Genomic DNA, 20267 nt, shown 5'->3' with positions numbered 1-20267 from the left:
TTTGTTTTTTTATTGAATAATTGCCAGTATTTGAAAGATATAAACATTTATGCATGTCATTTTAGTCTCTGATTTGTTAGGACATGAGTGCTGCATTGTGGACCTTCATCTGTATTCACATCCAGTCTCCTTTTATGAATGACATGGTGCCCTGACCCCAGAAACCATCCAGGGAAGTAAACAAAGAAAATGTGATGAATGAAATGCCTCTTCACATGCCACATTCCTGTGTCTTTTGTTAGACTATTGACAATTGGCAACTTCTTGTATAGTAGACTTGTTCTTTTAGGCTACACTTTATTTTAAGGTGACGTAGTTACATGTACTTACTCAAATAAGTTCTAATATTAATTAACTATATGTACTTACTATAGGGTTTGGTTTAGGGTTAGTTACTGTTATTACTATAGTAAGTACATATAATAACATGTAAAGTCATCTTAAAGTATTAATTTATTTATCTTGAAATAACAATGTGCTTCATTGGGCTACTTTAATTTCTTATAACAAAACAACAGCCTCAAAGATGTTCACAAGAAAGATCTCTGCAAACTAACCCAGTTCACCACAGGTATTTGAGCCTCTTTCAGGAAGGTAAACATTAGTGAAAATGTTCTTGGTCCGGACACAAAGGGATTTTTGTTTTCGAGCCTTCAGAGGAGGAGTTCTAAGACTCCGTGGCTGTTCATGGGAACGGAGCAGTTCTGTTTTACACACACAGGCATCATCTCGCTTCAAAGTCAGTTTAACATGGACAGCCGGTGAGTAATGGAACTTTTCCCTCTCAGTCAAACTGCTCAGATTGCGCGAATGTTCTTTGGTAGGGGAAAACATTCTTAATTTATTATGAATGTTTGCAAAATGTGGTATTTAAATCTTTTTAAAATGTATGTTTCTTATTCAGTTGTTTCCTTTGAGCTTTGTGGCTTTATGTATAATAATTAATTTAGAATAATGCCTCAAGAAAAATGAGTTTATTTGTATAAGTTTAGTTGTTTTGATTTCTTTTCGATGTCACATTCTAGCTCATTATATGCTAAAAATGTGGACATCTGTTTTCATTTATAGTCTTGAACACCCAGCCAGTGGCTATAAAAAAATCTTTGAGTCGTGTGAAGAGTTAGCTGAGCCCATTCCTGCTCATGTCTCAGGTTTGTATGCTTATAATATTATTGTTCAAGTTTTTATACTTTTTCAGCTGTGGCTTATGCCTGGTAGTCTTTGGTATGGGAGCTGTTTTACTGTAGCCTATTGTCATTTTGGGGTGAAGAATTTGCTTGGTTAAAGGGAGAGTTCACCCAAAAATGAAAATTCTGTCATTAATTACTCACCCTCATGTTGTTCCAAACCCATAAGACTTTCTTTTCAAATTCAAATTTCAAAAAAGCTTTATTGTCTATCCCCACAGGGGTAGAAAATTGTCTTTAGACAAGGGCTCAACAAACAATACAATACAAGAGACAACCACACAATTTCAGATACACATCAACTCACACATCAGTTGGGGTAAACAAAAGCTCAAGCATGTTTCTTGACGTGCGAGTACCAATGAGGTTCATTCTCGTGTTACGCAGCACGTTTGAGCTTCCGTTTGATATTGTGTGTCAAGCAGGTTCGGTTGTGTTTCTGTTTGTGTTCACTGATCAATGTTTATATGTGAATAAACACCTACATTAAATCTGTTCATCATATAAAGCGATTGAGTCTCTTCAGAAAATGTGGACTAAACCGCTCAATTCATATGGATTATTTTTACGATCTCTTTATGAACTGTTCAAAAGTAGTAGTTGCGTAGCTGTCAATGGAGGGAGAGAAAACTCTCAGATTTCATCAAAAAGATCTTCATTTGTGTTCTGAAGATGAACGAAAGTCTCACGGGTTTGGAACGACATGAGGGTGATGACAGAGTTTTCATTTTTGAGCGAACTATCACTTTAAAGTGAACCTTCTCTCACTCTCTGCAGGCAAAATCCCTGCATGGCTTACTGGCAGTCTGCTCCGGATGGGCCCTGGGCTCTTTGAGATTGGAGATGAACCTTTATACCATCTTTTTGATGGCCAGGCTCTCATACACAAGTTTGACCTGAAGGATGGACATGTCACCTATCACCGCAGGTAAAACCCTCTGTTTATTGTGCCCAAATATATAAATAAACTGCATCCCAAATTGAGTTTATGACTACCTAAAAGTTTTGCAATAATGGTCGCACTTTGTAGCACTTAGACATTCTCCTAACTATAAGTATCTTTCCAACTACATGTCAACTGTCTACCAGTCATTTGAGTATTAGTTGATTGTCTGCTTAATAACACTTTATTTTGTTGGTCCCTCAACAGACATTCTACTTACTATAACTTTGCAACTAGGTCTACTTGTCAACTTATTCTACTAACCCTAACCTAACAGTCTTCTAATACTTAAACAAGAGTTGGTTGTCATGTAATTGCAAATTAGTTGCAAGTTATAGTTGGTAGAATGTGTAAAGTGGACCATCATATCATAACTGAGTTTAAATGCCTGGACTGATTTGTTATGTGAAAAGTGGTTTATACAATAAAGAACTGAGATTTTACTTAAAATGCATATTAACTGGCATCTTGAACTTCAGGTTTATCAGAAGTGATGCTTATGTCAGAGCCATGACGGAGAAAAGGGTGGTGATCACAGAGTTTGGCACCACTGCGTATCCAGATCCATGCAAAAACATATTTTCCAGGTCTGGAAAGTATTTTATATTTAATTTAAATTAGGAATAGAATTATAATGCCATAAAATATTTACTCTCAATTGTGCATCCACTTTTGGTGCAGATTTTTCACTTACTTTCAAGGCATTGAGGTGACAGACAACTGCCTTGTCAACATCTACCCCATCGGTGAGGACTTCTATGCCTGCACGGAAACCAACTACATAACCAAAGTTGATCCTGATACCCTCGAAACGATAAAAAAGGTTGGAATTTGGGTTACATTTTAAAACGATGATCCCTTTATACTAGTAACGTTGCACCTACATGTCAACTAACTCTGATTAGAGTGTTAGTTGATTATGATTTAGTAGACTATTAGGGGTAGGGTTACATTGACATGCTTGCAAAGTTACTTATAGTCAGTAGAATGTCTGTTGGAGGACCACGACAATAAAATGTTAGCTGATATTAAGCAGACAGTCTACTAATACTCTAATGAGAGTTAGTTGACATGGAGGTGCAACGTTACTTGTAGTCAACAGAATGTCTAAAAGGGACCATCAAAACAAAGTGTTTCCGGCTTTTGTTCTGTCGCCTAGTTTTCAGCCCATTAACAAAAGCATAAATACTGTACCATCTCTACTTGCCCATAGGTGGACCTCTGCAACTATCTCTCAGTCAATGGTGTGACTGCACATCCACATACTGAACCAGACGGTACTGTATATAACATTGGAAACTGCTTTGGGAAGAACATGTCGCTGGCCTACAACATTGTCAAGATCCCTCCACCACAAGAAGGTTGGTAAAATGCTTTGTTGGCATAAAAGGGTCTTATTAATGCTTTATGAGAAGGTGTTTGACTTTTTTATTATTTGTTTAATCAGATAAATCCGATCCAATTGAAAAGTCAAAGGTTTTGGTTCAGTTTCCAAGCAGTGAGAGATTCAAACCATCCTACGTCCATAGGTTGGTAATATAATATGATATTTTCTAAATAATAATATTAATAACTAATATAATGATATATATTATACAGCTTTGGCATGACGGAGAACCACTTTGTGTTTGTTGAGACTCCGGTGAAGATCAATCTGCTGAAATTTCTGACTTCTTGGAGCATCAGAGGGACAAACTACATGGACTGCTTTGAGTCAAATGACAGAATGGGTGTAAGTCCGAGCTTACTTGTGTTATATCATCTTCAAATCGTGGTTAATTATTTGTTTTGGAAGGGGGAAAAATGCTCTAGGTATTTTGTATGTTGCCTCATCCTATTTTATTTGGTGACATTCCCAGACATGGTTTCATCTGGCTACCAAGAATCCTGGAGAATACATCAACCACAAATTCAGAACATCTGCCTTTAATGTTTTCCATCACATTAACTGTTATGAGGACCAAGGCTTTATTGTTGTTGACCTTTGCACTTGGAAAGGGTATGATTACTTGTTTTTTTATATTTATTGAAGCTTTAAATAAAAAAATCCCAAACAAAACACAACAAAAACACTTTGCACATGCATTTGATAATGGCAGGAAACATGGCCGGAGGAGAGAAAATGTGATACAGTGGTGATCATCTGTGGTCCCCTTTCTCTGATTGACAGGTATGACTTTGTGTATAATTATCTATATTTGGCAAACGTGAGGCAAAATTGGGAGGAACTCAAAAAAGCAGCCATGAGAGCTCCACAGCCAGAGGTGCGGAGATACGTGCTTCCACTGGACATCCACAGGGTGAGGGATATCAGTGTTATTTCAGCGTCTTTGAGATTGATAGAATTGTATTAATAGTTTGAATTAATCTTTATTTGTATATTTTCTGTTCATTTTAATTGTAGAAATTTTATTACATCAAGTTAAACTAAATGAAAATGAGAAATGTTTCCTTGGCAAGTAGATTTTTATATATATATATATATATATATATATATATATATATATATATATATATATATTGTTTCAAGTAACAACAATGTTTTATATTTTTCATTTCAATTGTAAAGTTTTAGTTTTTTTTTTGTTTGTTTGTTTTGTCATTTTTATTGTTTTTTTATATGTGTATATAGTTTTTATTAATTTTTATTTTTAATTTAGTTAAGTACATCAAGTTAAACTGAATGAAAATGAGAAATGTTTCCCTGGAAACTAGCTGAAATAAAATAAGCTTATCAAGTAGCAACATTTTGTATGGTTTTAGTTTTGGTTTTAGTTAACTATAATAACCCTGGATATCATGATCCTAATTCACTTCGAGAGCAATTGAGTTCAGATTGACTTGAATTGGAAAGATTGACTTCAGTTTGTTTCTTGATCTTTTTGTCTTTGTCATTACAATCCAAAAAAGCATTCCTTTTAACAGTCTTTTAATTCGTTTATTTCATTGTTTTTGCAGGAAGAGCAGGGGAAGAATTTGGTTTCTCTTCCATACACCACAGCTACTGCTGTCATGGGCAGTGATGGAAGCGTTTGGCTCGAACCTGAGGTTCTTTTCTCTGGACCGCGTCAGGGTAAATAATTCAACACCAAATGACACAAGTAACCCCTTAACTGGCATTTTCCATGAATATGGTCAACTTTGGTGTCCATTTAAATTTTAATCATTAGATGCGCAAATCCCATGTTTTTTTTAATTCTGTAAAAAATAAATAAATAAAAATAAAAATTGATATAACAAAAATTATTTGGATTATTATATTGATATTCAATACCTAGTTAAAATTTAGCCACACTTTAGATTAGGATCCAATTCTCACTATGAACTAACTTGACTTATGACTTAAAGGGTTAGTTCACCCAAAAATGAAAATTCTGTCATTAATTAATCACCCTCATGTTGTTCCAACCCCGTAAGACTTTCGTTCATCTTCGGAACACAAATTAAGATATTTTTGATTAAATTTGAGAGCTGTCTCACTCCTCCATAGGCTTCTATGTTATTGAAACTTGCCGGCCCAGAAAGTTAGTAAAGGCAATGTTTAAAATAGTCCAAGTGACTACAGTGGCTGGGGTTGTACGTCAGAACATAGGCTCACTATTGGCCGACGCTGGTCATGTGTGTGATGCGTGTGACCATTTATAAAGTAGATTCAATACATTTTCTCTCTCGGTTCTTTTTGTGTTTCAGCTTTTGAGTTTCCTCAGATCAACTACAGCAAATACTGTGGAAAAAATTACACCTTTGCTTATGGACTCGGGCTAAACCACTTTATTCCAGACCGGGTGGGTGTGACATGGTACAGAAGACATTTTTCATGTCAACGTTTGCTCAGTGTGTGATTTGTTGAATTTTTGTGGGGTTTTAGATTTGCAAGTTGAATGTGAAAAGCAAAGAAACATGGATATGGCAGGAGCCAGATGCCTATCCATCCGAAGCACTGTTTGTGCAAAGCCCTGATGCTAAAGAAGAAGATGACGGTATTTCTAACATTACTAAACAAACATGTATTTCAGATCTGTTTATTCTCTTGAAATAAATAAATCTTTCTTGTGCTTTTCTCAGGTGTTCTTCTGAGTATTGTAGTAAAACCAGGAGTTTCCCAGAAGCCAGCGTTCCTCCTCATACTCAATGCCGCTGACCTGACAGAAATAGCACGTGCAGAGGTTGATGTCATCATTCCTGTCACTCTCCATGGCATGTACAAACCTTAGAGGATCATAAACACGACTTTGTATGTTGGTAAACAGACTATTTTTTAGTTTACATGTAATATAATTTCATGTTATTGTTGCTATTTTAATTGGGCCAGTTATATGACCTGATATGCTTATAATGCTACAGATTTTTGGTAATGTGTACTGTTTGAATCAACTATAAGACTTGATTGTTTGTTTCAAAAATATAATTTCTACTTCATTTATTTTTTCACAAGTATAATTCCATTTGTACAATTGTTTATTTTCCATCAGCCAGAAAATAACAACAGTAAGGCACTGCTGCTGACAACAGGCAAACTGTCATTAAAATAAAGATATGTGTGAGTTTATAACTTTAATAAAAGACCTTATACAAGTTTATAAAGTCCACTGAGGTTTCTGGTAGTGTTACAGTCGGAGAAAAGGAGTCCTCATCTTCTCTCTGGACAATTGATACTCTTGTTGCTTAATGATTTTCAGACACTTGCTCAAAACCTAAAAGGAAACAGAAGGAGATATTTTATAAAGCTTTTATTTTCAAACTCAAAAGTGCAATACATATTTTGAAGAAAATCTTATGTTTTATGGAATATTGCAGTATTTATTATAAATGACTTCCCCTCCCATTTGCAGTGACATCTTGTCCTGTGTTTACTGGCTCGAGGGCGGGACAACCTGTCACTCACATGACATCACAGCAATAGCAAACCACAACCATCCAATCAATTCCCGATAAACAAAATCAAGTCCCGCCCTACATTTTTTTTTCTTGTTCAAGAAGCCGTTTGACTCAGATATACTTCACAAAATTTAAGAAAAAACTATCTCAACTTCTCTTTCATTGCATTAGATTACTAAATATCAAAACAAGTGGCGTTTATTTTAAAGAAATATTTTGGTTTATTATAAAAAGTTTTAACTAAGAGCACAAGTTTTGCCGCTTTAAGTTATCCAGTGCTGTTAGCACTTGGATTTACTTCAGTGACTCCACTGAAAACCTCAACAGCTGTTATTCATTAAGGCCATCCAGTGAAAAGTCGGGATTCATGTCTGTGCTCTTTGGTCTATTATTTGTAACAGTGAAAAATGCATTACCTAAACCACATAGAAAACAAATAAATTTGGTTTCTCTTTTCTTTTACCTTTCTGGTGTCTTGAGGTAGAATAACACCATCATCCCACAGTCTGCTGGTGGAAAAGAATGCTGAACTCTCTTCCTCCAACCTTTACATAGACATAAATAATTATTTTATTTTTTATACACCTTTAAAACAGCCAGTTATGGACATCCTGTTGCACTGACTCTTACATCTCATTAATCTGTGTAATTTCCTCTTCAGTCTGCACAAATGCATCCGAGTGGCCTGGGGCCAAAATCGACACTCTTGCATTGGGCCACAGGAACAGGAAGTTAGGGTCAAAAGCCCTTCCGCACTAATAAAAAAGGGTTCAGAAAATGTATTAAACTACTCAGTGTGTTAATATACATCAAAATAATGGGTTTACAGACTGACCATAGCATAGCTGTCACCTCCATGGCATCCTCCAATAACCACAGTAATTTTGGGAACAGAAGCACAAGCCACAGCAGACATCATGGAGCCCTGAGCCTTCAGTCTGTTAGTGTTGAGCTCTGCCTAAGGGTGATGGGAAACAGAAAGAGAGGTTTAGAGGAATAAAGTGAGGGAGGGAGAAAAGAGAGCAAGCAACAAAGTAAAACAAGATGGCGTGCGAGCAGGGCCAGATAACATTCCATTAAAAAAACATCTTTGTATCAAAGTGGAAACTACTGCAGTTTTCTGTATATCATATGCATGTTTTAAAGTGCCCTTATTTTGCTATTTTAAAGGTTTCTGGTTTTGTTTTGGAAGTTTCCTACAATAGGTTTACATGCATCCAAGATTAAAAAAAAAAACATTTCTCAGTGTCTGAAATGCTTCGATCATGGATCTGGTCTCTCTAAACCCTGCTTCCGAGAGCCTACTCTGCTCTGATTGGTCAGATGGCCCAGTCTGTTGTGATTGGTCTACCACTTGCAGTACGTGTCCGAAACAAAACGCCAATTACCATATCTGAATTTCAGCTCTGGACGCTTCCCGGCACTCGAGATACAAACAGACATGATGGCGTTGATCCAATACCGTATCAGTTCGAGCCCGAGTCCTCATCCTTTGGAAGTGCATGCAAGTGGATTTGTGCATAAAACACATCTTTTCAACATGTTGACAACACAAAACCAAACTCTTCCAGGCCTCTCCTACAACTACAGGGTTTGAGGGGTGGGACAAAGAAGACCACAGGCTGGAATTATGTACATTTGTTACAAACCTATGCAAGTTTGTGCAGGAAGTAAGACTGGGATTACTGATGACTTGTTTCAGGCAGTTCAGAGTCATTCTTTTGTTTAGGAGACAATAACTCCATTTATCACGCACTTTGATCTTAGAAACTTTGTAGACATTTTACATTCACAAACACACAGAATCTAATGGAAAGTCTGCATATAAATGTCTTCTGATGCACCTTGGTTTGTGAGTGTGTGTGTGCAGGTTCTGGTGCCGTGTTCTGCAGGAAGATCAGAGGAATGTCCCTCTGGTCACACAGCTGAACAAAGTGACTGCCTTTCAAGGAAGCTTCATACGTCAGCTCTCCGTTATTTGCCACAATTCCAATCTGAAGTCTGAAGATTGAGGGGAAGAATAAAACCAGTTTTAAATCTAATCATAGTAAAGAAAGAAAACTAGATTTTTACATTTTCTCAATATGTAACTGCAAATGCAATAATAAATAATGCAAAATGCAAAATTGACAGACACTGATATTATGTTCTGGGTGGTTGCCGGGGCATTGCTATGCGGTTGCTATGCGGTTGTTAAGCTGTTCAGAGCAACTTCTGGGTTAACTGATTGTAATAAGCCTTCATGAAATTCTGGCCTCAAGATATTGCCCATTTAATGTAAATTTCTAAGATTTATTCACTTGTTTTTTTGTCCACTGGGTTAAAGGTTTAAAAAAAAAAAAAACTCTCCTCACATAGCACAAATGATGTGGTATAAACTATAAAGTATGAGCAATTAATGCAGTAATGATTGCTATGGCTAATTAAGTAAAGGTGAAAGTAAAAATGGCAACACTTTACAATAAGCTATCATTTGTTAACATGTATTATTTAACGTGAGATAGCAATAAGCTATACATTTGTTACAGTATTAATCTTTATTAATGTTAGTTTAACTAATGTTAAAAATATAACTTCTGATTTTAATAATGCATTAGTAAGTATTTAGTTTAATAAAAGCTGTAAAAGTATTGTTCATTCTTAGTTCATGTTAACTAAAGTAGTTAACTAATGAAACCTTATTGTAAAGTGTTAAATTAAAAATACAGAGTAATAATGTTAAACATGACGTAACCCCTGAGGATCTCTGACGTATGTTTATCCTTTTGGTTTCACATTCATTTGGTATGAGTTTCACATTGCCATGGCAACAAAGCAGCTCTCAGAGACGCTCTTTGTTTGATCGGATAAAAGGTGCTCGAGGAGATTGGCTCCCCAAGATCTGAAATCTCAGTAGAAAAAGATTCCTTTTCTTAATCCACATCCTGCTCAGATCTGATTGGTCAGACTTGCAGGAGCATAAAATCTAATTTTCAAGTTAACAGGGTTAATAGTTTTATCTTTACATTTACTTTTCTACCATGATACTGTCTAAACAGTGTCCTCTGATTGGTTTTAGTCACCTAGAAACAAGTTATGCACTTAATGTTGTGTTTTAATACTGGGATATAATGGTGATGACATTTTTTAGTTTGTAGAAAGACATTTAACATGCCACTTACTCAATATTTAAAATATCTCATCAAAAAAATCCAACTACCATTACCCTTCAATTCTGGCAAACCCAGTGAGGAGGGTGGTTCCGTAACGGGCCTTGAACTCCTGAAACCGACTACCATCGGACAGGCGACTCACAATCTAAACAGAGTTGAAAGAAAGAAATGAGTAAATGAACACCCACAAACCATTTGAAACATCAGCATGTATGGTGTAAGAGTCCTTACCAGTCTGACATCCATGCTGTGATTGTAGCAACGAGGTGCAAGGCCCATGAGATCGTCTGTGCTGTACAGGGGCTCCTCAACCTGAGTGTCGTCTTCCTCTGGGAGCTCATAGTTTAGGGTGGAGATGATGTTTCTGGTACACTCATATGCCTCATTCTCTGCTGTGGCAAAATGGTCCACACAGCCACTCACTCTGGAGATTTAGGCAAGGAGAAAAGAAATTTACAATAAAAATAGATGCAAAGTCTTCATCAGCTAAGCAAAACTATGCAGAATGCATTTATAATATTGTTAATATGCATTTACAATATTAGTATTATGTTCAATTATTATATTATATAAATAGTATTTTACTTATAATTTTCTTATTATTAGAGGGATGCAATTACTTTGTTATTATATTATCAGCTGAGCATATATACAGGGTACATTTATAATTTTGTTAATATGCATTTAAAATATTCGTTTTATGTTCAATTAATATATTATAATATTTTATTAATAATTTTCTCATTATTAGAGGGATGCAATTACTTTGTATTTCATTGTATTGATATTATGATCATTATAATATATTATACTATTATATCAGCTGAGCAAATCTATGCAGGATGCATTTACAATATTAGCATTATGTTTAATTATTATATCATATTAATCATATTTTATTTATAAATTAGTGGTATGCAATTTGTATTTCCTTTTATTATAAAATATTATATTATTATCAGCTGAGCATATATATGCAGGATGCATTTATAATGGTGTTAATATGTATTTACAATATTAGTTTTATTATATTATATTATACTGGATGTATGCAATTGTTTTACATATGTTTGAATATTCTATTGAATACTCTATTCTCTATATATTTTATTTATAATTTTCTTATTATTAGAGAGATGAAATTACTTTTATATTTCATTTTATTAATATTATATTATATTATATTATATTATATTATATTATATTATATTATATTATATTATATTATATTATAGGAGGTGTGCAGTTGGTTTACATAAGTTTGAATACTCTATTCTGCTTTAACAATCAGACAATCAGTGAGGCAACGCTGGGCCTGTAAAGCACCACATATTCATCAATACTCATCAATCAATAACATGGTTGGGGAAATACAGGGATTAAGAACCACTGCTCTGGAGAGATCATCATGTAAGAGAATGCAATCACGCAATGGAAACAGCATACTCTGAGTGTAGCCTGGCTCCTCCCAGGTCCTCTGGAGAAACCTCCTCCCCAGTTGCAGCCTTCACCAAGGGTGGACCCCCTAAAAATATTGTTCCTATCCTGTGGACAATCACCGCCTCCTCAGACATAGTGGGGACATAGGCACCACCAGCTGTGCATGACCCACACACTACTGACACCTAGAGGTCAATACATCACATTGCATCAGATTTGTGTGTATATATATATATATATATATATATATATATATATATATATATATATATATATATATATATATATATATATATATATATATATATATACATAATATATATATATACTGTTTATTCTAAAATATTTTAATGACTATTTACTACCTGAGGAATCTTCATTGCTGACATAACTGCTTCATTGTAAAAGGTGCGTCCTCCGTGGTTTTTATCAGGAAAGATCTCTGACTATTGAAAGCAATTGCACAACTATTACTGCACTATTAAGAGATTTCAGAGATCTTCATGGCAAGAAATGCAAGTTACCTGAAGAGGCAGAAATGCGCCACCACTGTCCACCAAGTAAACGAAAGGCAAACGATTCTGCATAGCCACGACTTGCGCCCTGAGCTGCTTTTTAACTGTGATGGGATACGCTGTACCTCCTTTCACAGTGGCATCATTAGCGCTGAACATGCACCAAAGTCCGTTAATTTGACCAATTCCTGTGGAAAACAATAACACTGTTACTAAGCAAACCGTTTGAGAGGAATACCTATGCACAAATATTTTCATATTAATTCAAGTCTAATAAGTCTAATATTATGTCGAACAAATATACAGAACAGTAAGTAAACAACCCTCTGTGTTTGAATGGTGAATTTGAAAAAGAGAGAGAAAAAAGGCCATATTTATTTAATTTTATGGTAACACTTTATTTTACAGCGTCCTTGTTACATATGTTACATGTACTTACCATAGTAATAACAGTAAATTATACATAATTACATGCAACTAACCCTAAACCAAATCCTAATCCTACCCTAACCCTATAGTAAGTACATGTAGTTGCTTAATATTACTCAGTACTTAAATATATAATTTCACTGTAACAATGACACCTTAAAATAAAATGTAACCGATTTTATTTATTATTTATTGATTATTAACAATATTTATGTATTTTGATTGCAATGTTTTAGTCATGCAATCTTCATTTTAAAAAAAATTCAAGAAGCATTACTGAAATTATTTTACCTTTTTTTTCTTTTTCTTTTTCAATGCCTAGTAAAATTGATTACTTATTTATTTTATAAACCATAACACTTTTCTCTATATTTTGTATTCCTGTACCTGTGAGACAGCCTGCTGCTGGAATGTCTCCATAGGGCAGCCCAAGTCCGGCGAAAGGAGAAAGTTCTAAATAATCTTCATCATCCAGCAGCATGCGGAGTCTGTCTCGTACCAGGACCTTCCGATTCCTCTGCGTATGCCGTTCTATGGCGTTTTCACCACCACCCTTCATTACTTTTTCCTTGTGTTCAAGGTATCTGATGAAACAAGACAACATTACATGGGGTGAATATCACATATGTGATCAATTTTATGATAAGGGAAATACTGTAACGTAAAGGTAAAAATCTTCAATGACCGTGAATCCGATTTACTTTTGCTGACAGATCAGACTGTTCCTGAGATTCGCTTCATATACATGTCTGAGAGCTGGATGAAATGTTCCATCTAGAACTGGAAAGGCACTTGGCAGGCGTCTCCTGCGCACAGTGGAGCTCATACACCGATGTGATGCTGCTGGCTGATGTGTCCCGTGCATCAAGGGTTGCCACACACTTCCTGAAACAGGTGAATGTGTGCAGTGGTATACAGTGCAGCTGGGAAGCTTTAATGATGAATCCCATGACTGTGGATTTTGAGAGAATGATGCTCTAGTGAGTTGTATGAATTTATTCCCTTTAATATGGCAAGACCTGGTGGAATAAGAGACATGCATGTTATATATGGATCTCTTAGAAATTATAAATTGGGCTTGTGAGGTAAAGAAGACACCTACGCTTATTTATGACTCATTGTATCATTGATGCAATACAATAAAGTTGGTATTTGTCATTGCAGAAATTAAAGTGTTTTGAAGTTTTGTACACAAACATGCTAACGCGCAAGAAATATGAATTAGCAGGTGTCAATGTTGAGCTGAAATATTAGAGACGAAATACTTAAGCCCTGCACCAGGTATAAACGTGTATACATAAATATAGTACTATACAATATCATAATAATGTGTTTTAATAATACATTTTAATAAATTGTTCAAAGCAACAAAGCAATACCTTTCACTTTGCATTGATATTTCTGTTAAAAACGATTCTTCTTACGCAGTTTGCTGCTGTTTTTTTCTTTGTTTATAAGTGTGTCAAAGGTCGCTATGTTCTCACTGGTGGGATTGTAAAAGCAAAACTTTCTAAAACGGCGAAGGCAAATTAGTTTACCTTAACATTTAGCAGAATATCTTACCTTAACATACAACAGTACATGATGAGACGAGAGGTAGAGGTCTAAAAAAAATGAATTTGTTATAGTGTAACAAGAAAATAAGTATGGACGGAAACAAGCATAAAGGAACGTTTGTGATTGCGATAAAATGCACAGACTACATTATGAAATAATGGCCACTAGAGCGCAGTATATACCACCACAAACGCTGTTGGTTTTCATCATAAGCCATGATGACATACAGTAACAATAGTACGAGACATTGTATTCTTTTCTATTCTGTTCTATTGAATTCTATTTATGCACTGTGGAAAACAATATTTTGTACAAAGTAGGGTTATTATAGTTAACTGAAACCATAAAAATCACTTTCCGTTCCTTAAATTAAAATAAACATTAACTGAAATAATATAGAATATAGGCTTATAAAAGAGCTTATTTCAGATGGTTGCCAAAGCAACGTTTATTATTTTCATTTAGTTTAACTTGATGTATTACAATAACTACAACTAAAACTGAAATAAAATAAAAACATAACTTTATATTGCATGTTTAATAAACGATATAAAATCATTTATATTTTTTTTATCACACACAAAAAAAAACCCAAAACATTGGCTAAAATTACAATAAAACAATAAAAAAATAATTCAAAATATTAATAAAAAGATATAGTAGTAGGTATATACATATATATAGGTATTAATAGTATCTCACTGGTACAAAGAAGTTCCAAATTTTTAATTATGTTACTGACCCGGCCTTTAATATTAAAGAAATTATAATCTTATGCCATAAAATGTCCTTGTTTCTAGTTCTTTATTATCAATCTTAATATGCAGAAGAAGGAGAGTACAAATCACCACACGTGCTTCAACTAATACATTTTTAATGCATATAAAGAGTTTATTTTTTTATCATTTCCAAATAGGCATATTCTTTGGCTTTCAGAAGTACGCATGTAAAATTGGGCAATTCTATTGTGTAAAACAAAACAAAACAAACTGTCTATATTGCTCTTAGTATAAAAAGTGCAGATACAGATAGGCTAACAGTTTCACACTGCCTAAAACTATAACAGACTTTGACTAAACAAAAATCACAAGACTATCCACATTTAACCTAGCTACCATGAAAAATAAAGTATTTTAAACAGTATTTGTCACAAATTCCCCAGACCTTCTAGTTTATTACATAGGCTATGCATAGCTTATAGTTTTCATAACTATTCAATTTCCATTACATAGGCTATGCATAGCTTATAGTTTTCATAACTATTCAGTTTCCACAGTTTGACCTGTTATTATATTACTAATATTCATTTTGTGCCGCTTTGTTCAAAAGTCAATATACAAACATAATATATTGCACATATGTAACATCCAAGTTATTACTTCCAGAAGTCGTTCTTGTAATGACAGTTATTAAAGTAAACCATAGTTCAGCATGTGACGTCAGACGCACGTTTTTTCTCGCCGCGGCGCGCACTACTCCTCCCCGCGAGCGCCGCTCAGGCAAAGTGTAAAAATGGCGTCCATCATGGAGGGGCCGCTGAGCAAATGGACTAACGTCATGAAGGGGTGGCAGTACCGCTGGTTCGTACTGGACTATAACGCCGGGTTGCTGTCATATTATACTGTAAGTCTTTCTTGAACGGCTGCGAGATATGAGAGAGGGTTGATCGCTTAGTGTCCCGTTCTACTATCGTTTAATAGGAAGGGAAACGAGCACTTGCAGGCCTGTCAGGAGTTGGGAATCTCAGCTGGTTAGGGCGGGGTTTGCTTGAGTGACTGCGACTTCAGCCAATCCAGGCTTTGCTGGGGAAGCCATTAGCCAATGAGCAGATAGACTCGATGTGTTGCCAACAGGAAGGACACCTCCCTTGGAAAAAATGCTTACAGTAGTATAGTTTAGTTTGCACATTTTGAAGGGTTGAGGCGTTCACATGTGACCGCTGTTTTTAACGCATTAGCTGCAGGGTATTAAATGTGTTAACGCATATATCTAGCTTTAATTTCTACAATGTCTAGCATCCGAAAACATCTAGAATGTTCAAACACAAGATAAATAACGTTAGCTAAGCTAAGAGCTGCTGTTGCTGTCAGTAAATCATCCACAGCTAGAGCTCTCATGTAAGGCATAGATTTTTTTTCAGCCATTGATTGGTTATTGACACTGTCAACGAATGTTAAATGGGTAAAAATCATCTCTACTATCCTCCTTGTTTACTCTGACGCTAATACTGCATATAATCAAAACAACAACTCGAACTGATTGTCAACTGACAAACTGTCAGATATAAAGCTGAAAGTGATACTTTCATATTATATATACGTATATACCTTCACCTTAATACACACACACATTCATATATATATATATATATATATATATATATATATATATATATATATATATATATATTTACAATTATATTTATTGTGTGTGTGTAAATAGTTTATTCTAGTACCCCATTAAGTCTAAGTTATACTACCATATAATTATATGAATAATTTAAGAAGTATTATCAAATAATATAATATAAAGGATGTCATATTAAAACGTTAAACGTTCTGCCATTTTTATACTGTATATCATAAAATCCAGGTTGGTTATTATTGCATGTATGGTCTTTGACCCAACATATCAATTTGTGAATTTTTTTTAATCTTCTTCATCAAAATGAGAAGTATTTCAGCACTGTGTTGGTCATTAATCAAACCGCTCTTTTTATCACTCTGTCTCCTCCTTCAGTCCAAGGACAAGATGATGCGTGGCTCTAGAAGAGGCTGTGTGCGACTTCGGGTGAGAAGCTTTCTTTATTATTAAAGCAGGACGAGGTTGAATCTGGTCTCACTCCTTTTTTTCCTGTCCATCATTTCAGTGAATAACTCATGTCTCTGCTTGTCCTCATTCTGACTATTATTCTTGTTTGGCTATACTATTAATTTCACCCTGGCTGCCCTTGAGAATCTGCCATCAGGATATTATAGCATGGATGAAGAATTTCCAATAAGTATGTGACATGATTTTATGGCTAATACATTGTATTTTTAATAGAGGTAGAATGCATCTATTAGTGAGTCCCTACGGTGTCTAATAATAGGGGTTCAGGTCTGGGTTTTGAGCAGAACTGTGCAGTTCTTCGACATCAGATTTAGTCAAACATTTCTATGTAGGCCTCGCTTAGTATACAGGAGCATTGTGATATTAGAACAAGGGCCCTTCCCAAAAATGTTGCATAAGGTCTTTATACAGTTTAGCATTAAGATTTGTTTGACTGGAATTATTAGAACCTCACACAAACCAGTGTTTATATGCGTCTTGTTCATGAGGTGAGTGAAATGCCTCACCTATTAAACACAATGCTGTGAAAACTCTTCACCAGCAGATGGCACACTCTTCATCTTAATATGCAGAGGACAATCATGAAATGTGTAGATTTAATGCAGAGGAGAATTGTTATAATATAGAGAATAGAATTAATGAGTTAAACTTAAGGCTACATGGTATTGTAAGTATTTTAGTCATAGTCTACTGCTTAAAAACAGGCTAGAGACAGTAAAATACATTATCACACGTTTTATGTTCCTAATCCCTATAATGCCAATAGTAATGCTTCATTTTAGATGGCTGAAATTTCTGACAAGTGTTTGTTAAAGGGTTTTGTGTATCTCCTGTATTGCACAGCTTTAATTAATGTCGTAAATAAGATATTGATTCTTGTCTGAGAGCGAGTCAACTTAAATTTAACCAGACGTTAAAAATGCTTTGGGCGTTGGCTTATTTTTCTCAAGGCCTGTGGTCTGATCTGCTGTGAGCCGTTCTTGTTGTCTTCCTCTCAGTTACCAGTAAAAGCACTGCTTGGTACATCTGTATTTAAAGTTAAAATGTAATTTCCTTTATGTTTTCAGCGTTTTCTTTAATAAACCCCTGGCAAGTTTTCAGGCCACTCTCTTTAATGTTTTATGTTATTTTATATCTGTTGTGGTCGTTCAGCAGGGATGAAAGAGTTAATAGTCGCATGTTTTTCCTCTGGTCCTGGAATACTTACAGAATGTGCTGCAGTTTCTCTCTCTCTTTCTCTGTCCTCCTTTCTCAATTTACATCTCCTTCCTCTTTCTCTCTTTTCTTTTTCCCTCCCTTCCTGCCTTGTTCCCCTCTCCCTTTCTTTCTTTTTATCTCCCTTACTCCACCCATTCTTTCCCACCCCTTTTCTTCTCTCCTCATGTGCGTAAGGGAGTGAGGCAGAGGAACGTAGAGAAAGAGAGAGCAGGGAATGACGTGTCCCTCAGTCTGAATGGCTTTCGCTGCGTTTCTTTTTTGCAGGGAGCTGTGATTGGAATCGATGACGAGGACGACAGCACTTTCACCATTACCGTGGACCAGAAGACTTTCCATTTTCAGGGTGAGGTCTCCGTTCTCTTGTTCTTCTGGGGCTTTGTCTCGTCCATCTCCTCTCTCATCTTCTGTTCTTTGGCACCTCTCGCCGTGATGCTTTTAACCAATGTTTAAAGTGCGGCCATCACGTGTGCCTTGTCTTGCTCTCTCTCTCTCTTTCTCTCTCTCCCTCTCTCTCTCTCTCCATGCTCCTCGTCCCTCCTCTCCTCTTTCCACTCTGTTTATTTTTGCTCTTGCTTACTCATTCTCCCCCACATGCTCTTTTTCATTTTGATTTTAAAGAGGATTATGCCATCAGTAACCAGCGTTCTAATGCAAACACGTCCTACACTTAATTCGCATCAGTCGCGCGCACTCAATCCACATCCATTAGGCCTGGTGCATTTGTCTGGCTTATCTCTTGCGACCACGGACCGGGACGATCTGCAGATTTCATAGCTTTAAGAATTGAATTCGGAGGCTCTCGGACTGAGCTGGAAGCTGGAAGAACTCTTGGAGAAACGGGGGAGAACAGACAGTGTCACCGCAGAGTTACGCAAGGCTGCTGAGCTCCAGGTTTTTAGCCTCTAGCCTCCACCTTCTCTCACTGGCTCATCTGTCCTCCTCCACCCCCCCTTCGCATCCGCCCTGCCGGGGGTGCGTTCACTCTCCCCATGCCCTCACCCACTGCTATGTTCCGACACTGTATGCTGTGGCTTTACAGTAAGAAGGGTAAGGTCACGCTCTGCTGGGACTCGTCTGATTGCATCTTCCGGAGTGACCGTTTATTATTGCAGTTTGCTTTGTTTAGTCTCGAGCATGCTTGATTTATTTACTAATGAAGAAGAGTTGGCTGGTAGTATTTACTTTGAGTGTGTTATTCGTTCTCAAGAGTTACAGGTTTTGAAAATGCGTACCTGGCGGGACCATATATAGTATTTATGGATTATAATTTCTATTCATTAGTGATAATTTTAGGCTCATTCCACCCCGCGATCAGTCTTGTTGCTTTCTCGCTCATATTGGAATGGAGGTATTCTTTTTCTCTTTATTAATTTTCACTTTGACCTGTAAAATTCATTGCCGACCTCTGGAGTATTATGTCAGTTGTGCGATGATATGCCAATCCAGTTCTTTTATTTTTTTAAATGGTGGGATAACATAACTCGACCTGCCATGTCTGATTTCCTGTTGTGCGTTTACATAGTGTATTTCTATGAGTGTGTAGCGCAGGCTTCGGTTTGAACAATCTCTTCATACCATCCACCTCTTTAGATCCTCAGGGACTCATCCTATCAGTTTTCCTATCACCATTTCTGCAGGAGTCATCTACCCTACAGCGGAAATGGTTTTGTGCCTCCTGATTTCAATGGACCGGAATTGCAGCACAAGTTGCTTCTCTTAGTTATTTATGGCATTTTCTTCATGGTTAGAGTGCCGTGTTGGGTTCAGAATGGTATATTCTTGAGTAAAGTTGTATTTTTTGTGGTGGACATGAGCAAATGAAGATTTGAATATTGTTGTTATTATTAATATTATACTAGTCTCTGATGGCATGCACACAGAATGTGTTCCCTTTTATTGTATTAAATGTAAATACTCACATTATACGAACAGTAAAATGTAATTAAATGTTTGTTTTTCATAGAAATGTTTTTTTCATTACTTTAAAGTGGCCTCAATGATATATGTTCTTTCTTGCGTTGCAAAGACCTGACTTACATTAGCATTCTTTTAAAAATAAATGAATACTTTTATTCAGCAAGGACACATTAATTCCACAATTCCAGTCAATTCTTAT

The 20267-nt window shown here is 35.8% G+C and overlaps 3 protein-coding genes across 5 annotated transcripts in view; 2 read left to right on the top strand and 1 right to left on the bottom strand.

The window, feature by feature from the left end:
• The first annotated feature begins 662 nt into the window (after nucleotides 1-662).
• On the top strand, nucleotides 663-7155 carry LOC307173827 (retinal Mueller cells isomerohydrolase). Its single transcript, XM_079897314.1, has 14 exons — nucleotides 663-761; nucleotides 1069-1151; nucleotides 1965-2115; nucleotides 2610-2717; nucleotides 2812-2953; nucleotides 3344-3491; nucleotides 3578-3659; nucleotides 3730-3862; nucleotides 3990-4129; nucleotides 4301-4430; nucleotides 5089-5203; nucleotides 5821-5915; nucleotides 5999-6110; nucleotides 6196-7155. The coding sequence occupies exons 1-14, from the start codon at nucleotides 688-690 to the stop codon at nucleotides 6342-6344; spliced, it is 1662 nt and encodes a 553-aa protein (XP_079753440.1). The 5' UTR covers nucleotides 663-687; the 3' UTR covers nucleotides 6345-7155.
• Nucleotides 6008-14272, bottom strand: LOC307173823 (biotin-dependent 3-methylcrotonyl-coenzyme A carboxylase beta1 subunit). Its single transcript, XM_079897307.1, has 13 exons — nucleotides 14108-14272; nucleotides 13246-13563; nucleotides 12932-13128; nucleotides 12125-12303; nucleotides 11966-12046; nucleotides 11607-11785; nucleotides 10392-10584; nucleotides 10214-10305; nucleotides 8853-9009; nucleotides 7844-7966; nucleotides 7639-7763; nucleotides 7472-7553; nucleotides 6008-6824 (listed from the first exon to the last, which is right to left on the bottom strand). The coding sequence occupies exons 1-13, from the start codon at nucleotides 14125-14127 to the stop codon at nucleotides 6738-6740; spliced, it is 1833 nt and encodes a 610-aa protein (XP_079753433.1). The 5' UTR covers nucleotides 14128-14272; the 3' UTR covers nucleotides 6008-6737.
• A 1305-nt stretch (nucleotides 14273-15577) lies between these two features.
• The window catches only part of osbpl9 (oxysterol binding protein-like 9), a gene marked incomplete at its 5' end in the record, with an annotated part of 30555 nt that continues 25865 nt past the window's right edge, over nucleotides 15578-20267 (top strand). For 2 of the 3 annotated variants that reach the window (XM_079897298.1, XM_079897297.1), the window contains 3 exons: nucleotides 15578-15724; nucleotides 16841-16891; nucleotides 18416-18494. In XM_079897298.1, coding sequence (XP_079753424.1) covers nucleotides 15614-15724; nucleotides 16841-16891; nucleotides 18416-18494 — 241 coding nt within the window. Of the gene's footprint in view, nucleotides 15725-16840; nucleotides 16892-18415; nucleotides 18495-19173; nucleotides 19199-20267 lie in introns of those variants that run through there. The other variant, XM_079897299.1, reaches the window with a different exon arrangement.

The sequence above is a fragment of the Squalius cephalus genome (genome assembly GCF_949319135.1).
Source record: "Squalius cephalus genome assembly, chromosome: 16".
Taxonomy (NCBI): Eukaryota; Metazoa; Chordata; class Actinopteri; order Cypriniformes; family Leuciscidae; genus Squalius; species Squalius cephalus.
Note: the sequence above shows the minus strand (reverse complement) of the source record. Positions and strands in the feature narration are given on the sequence as shown.

Excerpts from the sequence above, each read along its gene's own strand:
- LOC307173827 (XM_079897314.1), top strand. The coding sequence starts at position 688 with ATGGGAACGGAGCAGTTCTGTTTTACACACACAGGCATCATCTCGCTT. Across the intron at positions 2,954-3,343 it reads CCCTCGAAACGATAAAAAAG|GTGGACCTCTGCAACTATCT; the intron begins GTTGGAATTTGG and ends ACTTGCCCATAG. Across the intron at positions 4,431-5,088 it reads TTCCACTGGACATCCACAGG|GAAGAGCAGGGGAAGAATTT; the intron begins GTGAGGGATATC and ends TTGTTTTTGCAG.
- LOC307173823 (XM_079897307.1), bottom strand. The coding sequence starts at position 14,127 with ATGTACTGTTGTATGTTAAG. Across the intron at positions 12,047-12,124 it reads GCGCATTTCTGCCTCTTCAG|TCAGAGATCTTTCCTGATAA; the intron begins GTAACTTGCATT and ends TGCTTTCAATAG. Across the intron at positions 7,967-8,852 it reads ACACACACTCACAAACCAAG|GCAGAGCTCAACACTAACAG; the intron begins GTGCATCAGAAG and ends CATCACCCTTAG.